The following is a 15,544-nucleotide window of genomic DNA, read 5'->3' as shown; positions in this document are numbered from 1 at the left end:
TCACCTTAACCAATCACGCTACCAACCTTCTTCCCGAAGCCACACCAATCAGAAGCAGAAAAACGGCTTCACACGCTGGGCTGCAAATGCGCCCTAGCGAATTATAAACAGCGTACACAGTCGAAGTCCAGGGCCTCTCAACTATTTGTTTCTTTTAATCCGAATGCCCCTGGATTTCCTTTCTCCAAGAGAACACTGTCGTCGTGGTCTCACAATGTATCGGTTTCTGTTATAATAAAAGAGCAGAAACCTTGTCTACCAAACCAAAGACTCACCAGGTCAGAGCAATGGCAGCCTCCATTGCGCATTTAAATGAGGTGCCTATCCAGAAGATATGTAAGGCCGCCACATGGTCATCGCTGCACACCTTCATGGCACATTACTGCCTATACCAGCAAGCAACCGCAGACACGGCGGTGGGTTGAGCCATCCTGCTGGCAGGAACAACAAAAGAGACTGGTCTGCAATGGAGTGCCAGGTTGAGCACACCACCTGCAAGAACCGGAATGGACTACACGCCACCTCCAGACATCAGAGGGTGCTCAACCTTCTAGCTGGGGACTCCCCAGACATCATGGCTAATTCAGCCTGCTTATCTGCAGAAAAAAGCAAGTTTGCTTACCATTAAAAAGTGTTTTCCGTGGATAGCAGAGTGAATTAGCCATGCTAACCCTCCCGCCTCCCCAGACAGTCTCCTAGACATGCAGTACAAGCTTGGATAACAGACTGAGGCAAGCTGGCAACCACATTGGAGAAGGCACACACAAGCACACAGAGTAGAGCTCTGTGAGGAGCTCTGCCACCTAGAGGATGTTCCATAGCATCATAACTAATTCACCCTGCTATCAACGGAAAACACCATTTATGGTAAGCAAACGTGCTTTTCTCTCTCGTTTGTGATTTGTGTTTGTTTGAGATGTGTTGCTCTGTTTGTGATACATTATAGTATTTGGATAATTATCTAGTTGAAACTGAGAAGGCATAGTAGGGTAGAGCTGTTCTGCCAATCTTATGTTAAGGGCTAACTTGTTTAATATCCAGGATTTTGACAGCTGTCATACATTTTGAAACTATAGTCAAGGAATCCTCTATTGTGGAGATTGCAGGTACAGTGAACTGAACATAATCAGCATATAGTCAATAATATGCACTAAGACTGGCAAGCAATATAGCGATGGGGCCTAGATAGATGTTAAAAACGACTGCAGATAGATTAGAGCCCTGAGGGACACACACATATATTGGGAGCCAGGAAGATGTGGTGCTCTAATTCTCACCTGTTGTTTATGTCCAGTTAGGTAAGATTCAAACTATTTTAAGACCACAGCAGAGATACCTAGATTCTTTAATCAGAATAGCAAAATAACCATGATTAAGCGTATCAAAGACAGCAGAGATGTCAAGTAGAAGCGTATCAAAGCCCTGCAAGAACATGTCCAGTCTAGATAATAGTAAAGTTTCAGTGCCATAAGCCAGGGCTAATGGCACGTTTGTTTATTAATTTATTAAAAAATGTATAGACTGCTTATCATATTTCCTAAGTGGTTTACATGAAAACATGCATAATTAAAATATAAAATGCATAAAATCATAAAAATAACCAAACATGGCACATTGGCTCATAAAACAACAACTAAACACATAGAAATACATAAAATAAAACCTTAGCCTCTGCCATGCAATATAATCAAATAAACCAAACCTTGATGCACCTATCTGGCCTCTAACTAAAAACTAAATTAAAACAAGTGCTTAAAAGTCCTTGATCTCTGCCATATAATATTCAATTATCCAAGCTCTGATACATCTTGCAGACCTCAGAGGAACTAAAAGATGATGAAGATAAGCAATATAAAAAATCAGTAATAGAATATAAAAGGTCTGTGTCTTTCTAATTAAAATCTTGCTTAGAAAAACAACACTTTACTATTTCTGAGAGGTCCATATTCAAAAGTTATTTAGACTGATGATGTAATAGTTATCCATCTAAAAGGCTTACCTGGCTATATTCAGCCTTTATCCAGCTAAATTCCAGCTGACTAATAAGTTAGGGGGCTAGAATTTAGCCGGATAAGCAAGGGCGGTCCAGAGGCATAACGGGGAGGAGTTGTTAGCTGGCTAACTTCAGTATTCCGAGTTACCTGGATGACTTAGCCGGCTAAATCTGGTCAAGTCAAAGAGCTGTCCTAAAGTTAGTCGGCTATAGTTAACCAGCTAACTACTTAAGCTAACTACTGTATTTAGTAGTGTGGCTGCACTGTTGAATATGCCTCCAAAGTTTGCCAGATAAGTTTATCTGGCTAAATTTGCTGTCTGGACTGTGTCTGATTATAGACCTGATTTTTGTAGTGAACTCTTCCTTTGACTTGTGGTAGGAAATTCCATAATTCAGGGCCCCTTTCATAGAAAAGGCATTTGTGTGTTTCGTCTAATCTAATCGTACGGAAAGAAGGAACTTTAAGAAGATTCAGTACAGTATTGAAACAAGGTGGAGCAGGCCCATTTAGGCCCTTAACCAGCATGAGAACCTTAAACTTGGCATCCCAACAAGTTTAGAAGAAAAATTAGTGCATGTCATGTGCCATGTTCTAACAACATTTTGGTCATTGCTGCTTGTATCCTGCAGTAGATTCTGAGATTCTGTGGCAAGAGTTAGAAAATTATATGGCAAGTCTGCATCCCATTTGCTTACACTTATATAGTTTTGCAAATTATGTAATATAAGTTTTATTTACATAATAAAAATACAGTTTTCTAATAATGCAATTCTAAATGTTTTTTTTTTAGTCAGAGGATTTAAGGGATTGATGTGGAGAATGGATAGAGATGAGGGCAAAAGGGATCTTTGGGTTGGGAAGAGGAGGGGGGAAGGTGATCTTTGGGATGGGAAGAGGAGGGGGGAAGGTGATCTCTGGGATGGGAAGAGGAGAGGGAGTGACATGAAGGGGCAATAGAAAATGCGGAGGTGTAATTAAAGTTTTTGTTAAACACATAATTGCAGGCACTGAACACTGTTCACTAAAGGGTGTAAAGAGTCTGATGTTCAGGTATTTAGAGAGTGTTAAAAGCAATTTTATTTAGGGGAGGTATTTTTTACCATCTAATTAAGTTTTAAGGTTGTACGATGGAGGATTCAGATTTCATTATATTGTCTATAGTTTTATGCATGTTGATTTATAATTTGCATTGAACATAATTACTGAACTTGTGGAATATAAGCATTTTTAAATAGTGACTAGAATGCTAAACACACTGCAATAACCAGATTACTATGTGTGTTCAACACATTTTAGTAAATAGGGACCTAAATCAAATAAAAACTTTATGCTATTTCATGTTAGTATAATGTAGATTTCTTTTTTTTAATTCTCATTGCAGTATCTGCCCATAAGCTGCTACAGAATACCAGTGACTTTATTGAAACTACCAGATAGATACTGGAACGGAAGTTGTAAATTAAGAACTGGAATATCATGTCATGGAATAACAAGAAGATTGTCAATGTTAAGTCAGATTAGATAGCTCAGCTCTCTTGATTGTTGGCAAAGCAAAGTATTAATCTGTGGTAGACTTTATTTTATATTTTACTGTATTAGGTTTTCTCTCATTCTTTGTTTCGTAAACGGTGAAATGTTGCTGTTTGCTTAACTGTGATGGGTGAATTTTCAAAGGCATAGTTGGGAAGTGTGTGGATAAAAGCAGGGGTTATGTGGGTAGAATGGCTGAAGTCATCTAAGTTGATTTTCAACTGACTTAATGTACTCACATACTTCATACAACATGCAGACTTTTAGCTGTAGGGAAAAGAGGATTTCTTGAGGGCAAGCTTGGTGAGGGAAGAAACTACTTGTGTCCTTTATGCTCCCATTAGAAACAACTTAAAGTATGTGTATGCTTTTTATCTGCATAACCATGCAATCTTCCAGTGCAAACTATGTAAGAAGTTTTGTGTTTGAAGATTAGGTTAATTTGTGTGGGCTAAAGATTAGGTATGTACTTTGTCAGTTGGCTTATTACATATTTGTTTACCCTTAACTTCCTTCAGATGTGTGGGCACTAGCATAGACCCCAGTTTTCCTAAAACTAATTTTCGTATTTGATCCATGCCATGCTGTAAATTGAACACAGTTTGTAGAGCACGGTTTTCCAAACATGTCCTGGTGACCCCCACAGTCAGTCACGTTTTCAGGATATCCATAGTGAATATGCATGAGACCAGTCTGCACAAGCTGGGTCTCCAGTGTGTGCATGTTTATCTTAATCATATTCATTGTGGATATCCTGAAGACCTGTCTGATTGTGGGGTCACCAGGACATGTTTGGGAAGCTCTTGTGATGCAACAGTTGTGACTGGGTGTGTAACTGGTGTACCGCAGACAAGACCACTGACTAATTTCTTCAAGCAGTGTGACGCCTTCTGTTCTCTATTTTCTTTCCCGTGCAGCTGAACTTGGAGACTATGATCCCTATAAGCACATCCCTGGCTACGTGTCGGAATACCGGTTTGTTCCAGATCAGAAGGAAGAAGTAGAAGATGCCATAGAACGGATGCACAAAACGTTAATGTAAGATTTCGGCCCGTATAGCTCACTGCAGTTAGGGTGCTTGGATGGTGTGTGAAGCTGTGCAGAACTAGTGCTGAGTAAGAGGGCAATTTTCAATTTACACGCACAAGTGCAGAGTCCGTAGGTAACCTTTTGCTTACAGACTTTGCACTGGTTTTCAAAGGGAAAGTTTTTTCCATTTGAAAATTGCCCAAGGAAAAGCGTGTGCACAAATTTGTACCTCCTTTTTGTGTACATACTTTTTTCCAGGCAAATGTACACGTGTGCCTTTGAAAATCCTAATGTAGGTGCATTCAAGCAAACCTCTCCCAACCCTGCCTCATGCAAGTAAAATAATGCTTGTAGTGGTATCATTTAAGTAAATCAACCCGCACATAATGTGAGCTTTTTTCAAAGACACTGTTTCTGTGCGTAAATGGCCACATATAAGGTGGGCAGTTTTGAAAAAGGCCAATTCTGCGGGTAAAACAGTTTTACACTTGGAAATTCCTTTATAAATATTACACTCCTTATGTAAAAGAAAGTTTAAAGTCATTCAGTTCCAGTTTCTTCTCCTCATATAAAGTAGTGTGGTTGCTGTGTTAGTCTGTTTGACTGTCAAAAGCTAATTTCTAGGCGATTTTTTTTTTTTATCCACTAACTTAATTCATTTGTGACTAGCTTTGTAAAGTAATGCATTGCTTTCGAAAGCTAGTCACAAATGTTTTAAGCTAGTTCAATAAATGAGTACTGCCGATAACTTGTTTCTTGATAGTCTTGTTTACGAATAACAGTACCAAGAGCTGACAATAATTGGCTTTAAAGAGCTTTTCCTGTGATTTCAGTGCAAGAAAAAACTTTCGATTGGGAGATGGGAGAACTCCTTAGACTCGTGTGGTCACAGTGACTCCGAATGAGCTCTAATATTTTCTTTCTTCTTGTCACGGACTTTAGAGGAACAGTTTCTTCTGAATTAGCTGTAGACCATCTCCTCAAAGTTTTAAAATGTGTTTCTGAAATAGAATACCAGGATTATAAAGCACTTTTGTAATCTTTTTTTTTTTTTTTTTTTAAAGGGAAGGGATATGAAATCAAATTATTATGGTATGTTACTGTAGGAGACTGGGTTGGGTAAACCTATATCTGTCCAGACATACAAAGTTATAGTTCAGCAATAGTCTTAGCATTAACACAATCAGCAGGAGAAAACAGGAATTGCTCCTGACTTTGCACTAGCATTTACATAGCTCCTTAATGAAGCCTTTTGGGGTCCAGTCTGCCCCTGGAATCCAGTATTCTTTCTTCAGGGAGTAGCGTTTTAAGCTCACTTCTCTGGGAATAGTGGTTTGTTCCTTTCTGGGAAAGCAGACTTGAGTGCACTTCTTTGGGCACAGAGGTTCAGACTCTCTCCCTGTCTGGGCAGGAAGCAAAGCTTTTCAAGCTACTCAGGCTCCCCAGTTAGGATAGCCTTTGCCCCTGGCTATTACCAGTTACTAGGGATGTGCAGAGGGACGCCATACGTTGCATTCGTGATTCAGATTCGTCGGGCAGCAGATATGTTGCATTCGGCCGTATGGCGCCCCGATGCGTTAATACGGCGATTTCTATTCGTGTCCAAGCTAAAATTAAAACTAACTACAACCCCCCACCCTCCTGACCCCCCCCCCCCAAGACTTACCAAAACTCCCTGGTGGTCCAGCGGGGAGTCCAGGAAACATCCCCTGCACTGTCCCACCCTCGGTGTCGGTTTCATCATGGCGCCAATAGCCTTTGTCACAGGGGCTACCGGTGCCATTGGTCAGCCCCTGTCACATGGTCATTGGCGCCATCTTGTGCTCCTACCATGTGACAGGGGCTGACCAATGGCACCGGTAGCCCCTGTGACATTGTATGGGCAAAGGCTATCGGCTCCATTTTGAGTACTGGCATCGGACGGCCGGAGTGCAGGAGGTTGCTCGGGGACCCCCCGTTGGACCCCCAGGGACTTTTGGCCAGCTTGGGGAAGGCCTCCTGACCCCCACAAGACTTGCCAAAAGTCCAGCGGGGGTCCGGGAGCGAGGGCAAAGGCGATCTGCTGCCAGTATTCAAAATGGCGCCGATCGCCTTTGCCCTCACTATGTCACAGGGGCCGACCGTCGGTACCTGTGACATAGTGAGGGCAAAGGCGATCGGCGCCATTTTGAGTACTGGCATCGGACGGCCGGCGTGCAGGAGGTCGCTCCCGGACCCCTGCTGGACTTTTGGCAAGTCTTGTGGGGGTCAGGAGGCCCCCCCCAAGCTGGCCAAAAGTCCCTGAGGGTCCAACAGGGGTCCCGGAGCGACCTCCTGCACGCCAGCCGTCCGATGCCAGTACTCAAAATGGCGCCGATAGCCTTTGCCCATACAATGTCACAGGGGCTACCGGTGCCATTGGTCAGCCCCTGTCACATGGTAGGAGCACAAGATGGCGCCGATGGCCATGTGACAGGGGCTGACCAATGGCACCGGTAGCCCCTGTGACAAAGGCTATCGGCGCCATGATGAAACCGGCACCGAGGGTGTGAGTGCAGGGGATGGTTCCCAGACTCCCCGCTGGACCACCAGGGAGTTTTGGTAAGTCTTGGGTGGGTTCAGGAGGGTGGGGGGTTTTACATTTTTATATAGGTGGCTGTATAATTTGGCGAAGATTCGTGTATTCGTGGGGAATCACGATACGTTTCGCTTCCCCACGAATACTACGAATAGCACAATATACGTTGCGGATCGCCAATACGGCGAAAACGAATGCACACCCCTACCAGTTACTAAAGGAAGGCAGAGGTCTGTAATTGCAGCCTTTAGCCTTTGCCAGATCAGGCATCCTTTCAACTGGTCAAGGTCACACTGACTTTTCAGTGTTAGGGCTTTCCAGGGCCGTTTTCTAAACTTCTGGGTATTCAGTAGAAAACCTGGCTTGGATTCACAGAAAATGGTTGTAATCCAGTGTAACAGGTGTGTAGCCTGTTAGTTACTTTAAAATAACCAGTCATATATATCTATTATGTAGGGATATGTAAGGGGGCCAAAATTAAATTTTTGTTTGGATGAGGTTAGTTCGTTTTCTGTAATGTTTGTATGTCTGGTTCATTTGCTGAACCAAAATAAATATTAAATTAAAAAAAATCCCTCCCCCCAAATAAATCCAAAACAGGACCTCCCTGGCTTCCCTTGCCATTTCCTTAGGTATTGGGGACTCCCTGGTCCCCTCTTCTCCACCCCCGCCCCCCTGCCAATACCAAGAGTTGGAGACTCCCAAGGCTGGGCTGAGCCAGGCCTACATGGGGTTCTGTCACCCTCCACCCCTTGCAAATAAGCCATGGCCAGGGCCTCCCTCCATCCCCACTTGCCCCTTCTGTGGAGGTCTTCATCCTAGTTTGACGTCAACAAAATGACACTAGTCTCATGGTAGGCCAGTGCCATTTGCTTGTATGGTTTTATAAATGTGTATAGTACCAGCTAGTCTTGAGATTGGCACAAAATGTTGATGTCAACAAAATGGTGCCAGCTGGCCCTGAGAGGAAACCAGCTGGGCATGAGCAGGGGTTGGTTGAGGCCTGAGGGGACACAAGGAATGTCTGGTTCTGGGCTATTGGGAGCTCACTGGAGAGTAGAGAGGCCCAGGGAGGACCCGGGACCTGAGAGAGCAGCAAGAGGCTCCTCTTTTATTTTAGTTTTTTACATTGAATTTCTTTTCCCTTAATATACTGAAAATTTTGGGATAATTTTGGAAAAGTTCCATTTGGAACAGACTGAAAATCAACCTTGTCTTTATAAAAGGGCACATTTTTGTTCAAAACAAATGCACATCCTTGCTAGGGTGTATGCTCACCTACTTCAGGTTCATATTTTTCTCACAGACCGGACACATTTTAAATATCAATTGAAGCTGCATACATTTTTCTTGTAAAATGTTGGATATACTCACTGTAATTTGTTACCAGTTACTTGTCTCCTTTTTGGTGCTTTTAATTTAAAAATCTATTTTTTTGGCTTTAGTTATTGTGCTGTCAATGAGTGTATATGCGCAGTTTTAACTGGTAAAATATAGGGAAGACAAAAATGACATCCATGGGCAACAAAATGTCACTTTCCTGGACTTCTTGGTCTCAGAACACCTGAATTTTATCCCTTTTTTCCTTATATTCTGCATTTTTGTGAATAGAAGCGTTATCTGGGTAAGGGTTCAGTACTTTAGCCAGGCTGACATGCTTTGTACACCTATACTTTTCCTATACCACCGATTACCCCTGTCTCTCTACATACCAATACAATACCTCAAAAGACACAGTCTTAATATTTGCTCACTATATATCACACCATTCACAAAATTTCAATGTATAATATTTCTTTATTAATAATTACCTTTCCTCAAACATTATAAATAGCCTTAACAAATAACCTAACATAGTAAACACTATTTCAATTTAAAAAAACAAAAAAGCCCAACACTCATTCATCCCGATTCAAATCACAACATTCATAATCACCCCCCCCTATAAAAATTCAAGTTATAAGGTAAGTGTTGCAGATGAATAAACAATCCAATCACTTTCTCAAACCGTGCTTTAAATCCCAAAGCTGTTCAGAAAACTGTTCTCCTCTTATTTGCACACCATATATCCTTATTGAAGAAAACTTGATGTCTATCACAAAATTACAAACTGTAGAAAACTTTACTCATGTTGTCCATGTCTGCAATACCCCAATACCTTGTTGATTGTATATCAAAATCCTCTTTATTTTCCTGTACAGGAATTATATTTCTTCTTTTAAAGGTTTCAAATGAAGTCCACTTTCACATATCTGAGAAAGTGATTGGATTGTTTATTCATCTGCAACACTTACCTTATATGTTGAATTTTTATAGGGGGGATGAGTATGAATGTTGTGATTTGAATCAGAATGAATGAGTGTTGGGGTTCTTTTTTTTTTTTTAAATTGAAATAGTGTTTACTATGTTAGGTTATTTGTTAAGGCTATTTATAATGTTTGAAGAAAGGTAATTATTAATAAAGAAATACTATACATTGAAATTTTGTGAATGGTGTGATATGTATTGAGCAAATATTAAGATCTTGTCTTTTAAGGTATTGTAATGCTTTATACACCAACATACTGCACTGTTTTTGGGCCTCTCGAAAATCTGCTTCTGGCTCGGGAAGGAAATGAAATCTGAGCACACTCCAGTGTTCCCTTGTAAACGTGTAGTAACATATCTTATTGAAAGGTTGCCATCTGCTATTATAGCTGCCGCCCACCTTCCTTCTGATTGTTGCTCACTTGGCTGTTTTTCATTCCAGTGGATCTGGAGTTCTGTCACTTCTTGTTCAACAGGCTGCATTAGGCCCATTTTCTGCCATGAATCATTGTTAACTTCTTTAAGAAGTGAAAATCTCAGATCAACCTAGGAAAACCTTTTTTAATGAGAATAGGTAATCGCGCTAGATGCTTATGTACTCATTCTTTTAATTGATGCCTGCAATATAATTGCAGTACTAAATGTTAAGCAGGTTGTAGAACTGTTGTGTAGGTATATATATTTCTCTTTATGGATGTTATGAAGAAATTCTGTAAATATCTGGGCAGAACTTTCCATAGGTCTTTGTTGCTGTTGTGTAGCACTTCTGGTGCTACACAACAGCCCCGTTTGGGTTTTGATATCTTACTATCAGTTTGGGTAAATATTTAAAGCAAACTCTACTTCCAGTCACTAGAAGTTCATGTTCAAATTGAAAATGCTGTTATTAAACAGTCATTGCTGTTTCACTACAGCAGGGGTCGGGAACCTTTTTGGCTGAGAGAGCCATGAACGCCACATATTTTAAAATGTAATTCCGTGAGAGCCATACAAGACCTACCAAATTAATTTACTACAACCCCCTACTCTCCTGACGCCCCCCCAAGACCTGCCAAATTAATTTACTATAACCCCCACCCTCCTGACACCCCCCCCAAGACCTGCCAAAAGTCCCTGGTGGTCCAGCGGGGGTCCAGGGCTCACAGACAAATCTTTAATAAAAAAGTAAAAATCTAACAAACCCCCCCACCCTTCTGACACCCCCCAAGACCTCCAAAATTAATTTACTACATTCCCCCACCCTCCTGACACCCCCAAGACCTGCCAAAAGTCCCTGGTGGTCCAGCAGGGGTCCAGGGCTCACAGACAAATCTTTAATAAAAAAGTAAAAATCTAACAAAACCCCCCACCCTCCTGACACCCCCCAAGACCTCCAAAATTAATTTACTACAAGCCCCCACCCTCCTGACACCCCCAAGACCTGCCAAACGTCCCTGGTGGTCCAGCGGGGGTCCAGGAGCGGTCCGGGAGCGATCTCCTGGACTTGGGCTGTCGGCTGCCAGTAGTCAAAATGGCGCCGACGGCCCTTTGCCCTCACTATGTCACTGGGGTCGACCAGTGGCAGCGGTAGCCCCTGTGACTTAGTAAGGGCAAAGGGCATTCGACACCATTTTGATTACTGGCAGCCGATGGCTTTTTGCCCTTACTATGTCACAGGGGCTACCGCCGCCATTGGTCGACCCCAGTGACATAGTGAGGGCAAAGGGCCGTCTGTGCCATTTTGACTACTAACATCAATTTAATATTTTATTAATATAGAAAAAAACCCCCTTTCTATAACCCTACATAGACAAATTAAAACTAAGCTAGCACATTCATCCACATACAACACAATAAAAACATTGCATGGTTTGAAAAATTAATGCATAAATGTTTCTTTCATGTTAGTATAATTATGACAAAAGATATCTTCGTTTCGCCTTTGTTATCTTGAGGCTTCCTCAGGGACTATTTTAATAGCGTTATACTTGCAGTCATGCACTGCAAAAAATAACAAAGCCATTATAAATCTTAATGGGTAATATATCATAATGCATTAACTCACACCTGAATGTTCCGATCTCGTATCAACATAATGTTTCCCACCAATGTTTAAAGATCCTTTTTTAATTAACGTTTTATAGTAAAATTTTTAATAAATGTAATAAATCAACTCATACACTGAACTGGCCCTATGGAGCTCCTACCATCTACCTGGACAAACCCTATCCCCATGCACAACTCTCTAAACAACTTCACATCCTGCATTCAAGCCACAGGCTACAATTACAGCAACCTCATATCCACAAGTTCAAACAAAACTTCAAAAGCTAAAACGCTCCCATTGTTAAATTGTATCCATTAGAACCCAACTCACATTGCCACGTTCAATTCACTGCAGCCAAATTCGGACACCCGAATGTTGCAACATATCTATAAGAAGGTATTGTCAAAGGCTGGATAATTCAAAATGCCGTTCCTGTGGCATACATTCTTCAATTTATAATACAATTGCACTCTCTCTTGACGATAAAGCAAAGTTTTTGCCACATCAGCCGGCCCACATGTTCAAACTATCATGATGCTGTAATGATATAAAACCAAAGCATTAAAACCAACCTCGACAAACTGTTACTTTCAAAACTCACTAAAACACCATACCGCCACCATTATCCCGTACTCACGTTTCCTCGGAAGTGACGTAGATTAACGTCACCCACAGCAATACAAATTTCAAAGCATTGAACAACTTTATATAGAGAACACCATTCCATCCTCGCAAATCACGACTCAACATTACTACAACTTCACGTAGAAAAGGACCTTGCATAATTAATAGAAAAAAGCCGTAAATAATACTGATCAAAGAATACTAATTAGAAAAAAGCATTCCACTCAATAGGTCCATTCAACCCATTCGGACTCACGGTGTGCCAACTAAAAATAAAGCGCTGTTCTGTTTTTCTCAATAATGTTGACAAGTGGCGCTTTTTGATGGCAAATATAGGCTTGTCTATAAAACAAGGTAATGAAGACAAAACGTGCCAATGAGTGCGAATGACTTCTTTAATTTGATTGACTTTGGAGGAAAATGGAATAGTGCATATTAGTCTAGTTGGAGATTCTTTTGGTGAATAAATCAATAAATTATCCCTATTAGCGTACAATGCACGCTTGTATGCTTTTTTAATGACGGACTTCGAATAGCCTCGAGCAAGGAATCTCTCCTGTAATTGTATAGCCTGAATCTTGAATTCTGCAGTGGAGGTACATAAACGCCTATACCGGAGGAACTGGCCCACCGGTATATTATCCTTTAACTGTTTGGGGTGGAAGCTCTGGTAGTGCAATAGGGTATTTCTGTCTGTGCTCTTCCTATGGACACTCGTAATCAATTTCCCATTATAGATCTGTACCCTCATATCCAAGAACACAATGAATTGGTTATGCTTAGTAAACGTAAATTCTAAGTGTGGATCACAAGAGTTTAAAAATTGCATAAACAGATCTAATTCACTACTCCCCCCACTCCAAACAAAAAATAGGTCGTCAATGTAACGCTTCCAAGTTTTAACGTACTGATACCATACCGACTGATAAACATGTTTATTTTCAAACTGGGCAACATACAACCCAGCAACGCTGGGGGCCATGTTAAGATTTTTACTTTTTTATTAAAAATTTGTCTGCGAGCCAGATGCAGCCATCAAAAGAGCCACATCTGGCTCGCGAGCCATAGGTTCCCGACCCCTGCACTACAGACTTCCTCTTTTTGAGACGTTATTGGGGGGGAACCTCCTCCAAACAGAATGTTTGAAGCCCTGTTTAGTAACATGTTAATGAAATCACCACGATCTCTGAAAAGCTAAACGAGTAGTCTGTATTTTGAATAGATTTTTGCTATAAACGTATAATGGGAGAAATCCTTCTAAAATTTGACATTTCAAGTCCAATGAGTTAACCTAGATCGTGCCACCTTCTAATGAGAAAATCTTTGAAAATGATCTTTCATCCAAATAGGTTTCCACTGTAGCTTACAAACACATATACAGCCAGTCTTGGGATGGAATATATAACTACCAGCTGTAGTCAAGAGCTCTGCTTTTATCATGTTTCTACAGCCATTGATGAAGAGTTACCCTCCTGCTGTGAAATCCTGGAAAAGACTGCTTGCTCATTCCTCCTTCCTGACTCCACCCCCCAATCCAACTCCCAACCTCTGCTCCTCCTTCCTCACTTATTTTTACAAATGCTGTCTTCCTATCCTCTGCCACAACACCATCAACCCTGTAGCAATCAGACTTCTCATTTCTGTGGTCATCCTAGCAGTCAGCAGCCAACTTCCCTACAGTTGCCAACTTTTTCTCTCCTAACCCCTACCCCCCTCAGCTGCTTAACTCCCTTTCTGCAGAGCACAGTTAGCACGAGTGCCACCTGTGTCAGGACAAACGGCCGCATGTCACCTGGGCAGCAGGAACTTTGGAATAAGTGGTGGTAGATGTCACTGCTGCCACTAAAGAGGAAACCAGCATCTAGATTGGGATAGTGTATATGGGAGACGTGAGTGATGGGAAGGGTAGTTTAGATGATAGCATGTGTATAAATGCTTTTAGGCCTCTGCCTTTGAGTTTAAAAAACGTTTTTCAATGGTGAAACCTATTTTTTGTGGCTTAGATCCCTACTCTGCGAAGGTTGTTTGGAGGAAAAGTTGAATTTCCTCCTGTGTGTAGTTAATGGGTCCCTTGGCGAAGGAAGAGTGCCACTGATGATACGCATTTCTATCATTAATCCTGTTTTGGAAAAGCCTTCTCTAGAGATCACAGATTATGCTAGTTGTAGGCCAGTCACTAATATCCCTTTCCTTGCAAAGATTTTGGAAAAGGCAGTAACCTAACAATTGACAGCTTTTGTAGAGAAAATAGGTGGATTTTATTCGACCCCGTCAGGGTTCTAGACTGGTTACAGTATGGAGACTATTTTGATCTGTTACTGATGTCTTGTGCTATGTAGATAAAGGCCAAACAGGTAGCTTTGTTGTTATTGGATTTGTCCTCAGCTTTTGATTTAGTTGATCATCAAATTCTGTAAAGAAGATGTGCTGAGCTGGAGATGTCTGAGCTTACCCTATAGTGGATTCATTCATTTTTGTCAGACAGGACTGCAAAAATCCATGTTAAAGGGAGTTTTCCATCTTCTGTCACATTGAATTGTGCGGTTTCTCAGGGCTCCCTATTATCTCCTCTATTATTTCATATCTTTTTAGACCCATTTGGGTCCGAGAGGATATTTATATGCAGATGTGCAAATTGTGATACCAGTAGGTAGGGACTGGTTAAAGACTACTGCTACAAACAAAAGAAGCAAAATGATTGCAACACATGCTCACTTAACTGTACCCACAAGTTAGCGTTGTCTTTGAACTAGACTGCTGATGTGTACATTAATAAGGACTGCCTTTGGATGCAGCTGATTTTGAACTACAATATTCAACAGATGATTCAACAGAGTATTTAAAAGACCTTATTAAAGACATTTTGAAGTTGTTTGCAACCGGTGTTTTATGTGATCTAAATTATGCTGCATGACATTTATCACTTATGATGTTTGTAATGATATTGCATGTATTGTTTTATTTGATAGTATACACTATATTAGGGGAGTTGTGCTTAAAGATAGGCTCAGATATTTAAATAAATGTTTTTGCTGAATTTGCTTTGTTAAAATTCATTGTCTTTATAGGACCCTATTTATTGATAATGTGTAAAGACTATTACTGATAAATCTAGTATTGTCCAGGATGTTGGATTGGTATTTACAAAATAAGCTAATACTAAATTTAAAAAAAACCCACAGAATTGCTAATGGTGTATTGGCTGAAGCCTGATGTTTTACCTTTGACAGTGAAGATGGGATTTGATTTGGTGCATGCAATTGATTATGTAAAAGGTTTAGGGATATATTTGGATGCTAGATTTGATTTGGATTACCATGTTTCCCAAACAGTACATTTGGTGTTTTGGAAATTGAAATTGGTTAAGAGATTGCGTCCTTATTTAGATAACCAAGCTTTTAAGACAGTTATCCAAATTATCTGGACTACTGCAAGAACCTCTCATGGACCTCCCTGAGAGGCTCACACCAGGGC

The 15,544-nt window shown here is 41.0% G+C and overlaps 1 protein-coding gene across 6 annotated transcripts in view; it reads left to right on the top strand.

Moving 5' to 3' along the window:
• Positions 1 to 15,544, top strand: part of EPB41L4A (erythrocyte membrane protein band 4.1 like 4A) — a 726,290-nt gene that overhangs the window by 361,670 nt on the left and 349,076 nt on the right. For all 6 annotated transcript variants that reach the window (XM_029571795.1, XM_029571770.1, XM_029571789.1 and 3 more), the window contains one exon: positions 4,445 to 4,565. In XM_029571795.1, coding sequence (XP_029427655.1) covers positions 4,445 to 4,565 — 121 coding nt within the window. The remainder of the gene's footprint in view (positions 1 to 4,444; positions 4,566 to 15,544) is intronic.

The sequence above is a fragment of the Rhinatrema bivittatum genome, chromosome 1 (assembly GCF_901001135.1).
Source record: "Rhinatrema bivittatum chromosome 1, aRhiBiv1.1, whole genome shotgun sequence".
Taxonomy (NCBI): Eukaryota; Metazoa; Chordata; class Amphibia; order Gymnophiona; family Rhinatrematidae; genus Rhinatrema; species Rhinatrema bivittatum.
The sequence above is the reverse complement of the archived record's forward strand: the minus strand, read 5'-3'. Positions and strand labels throughout refer to the sequence as shown.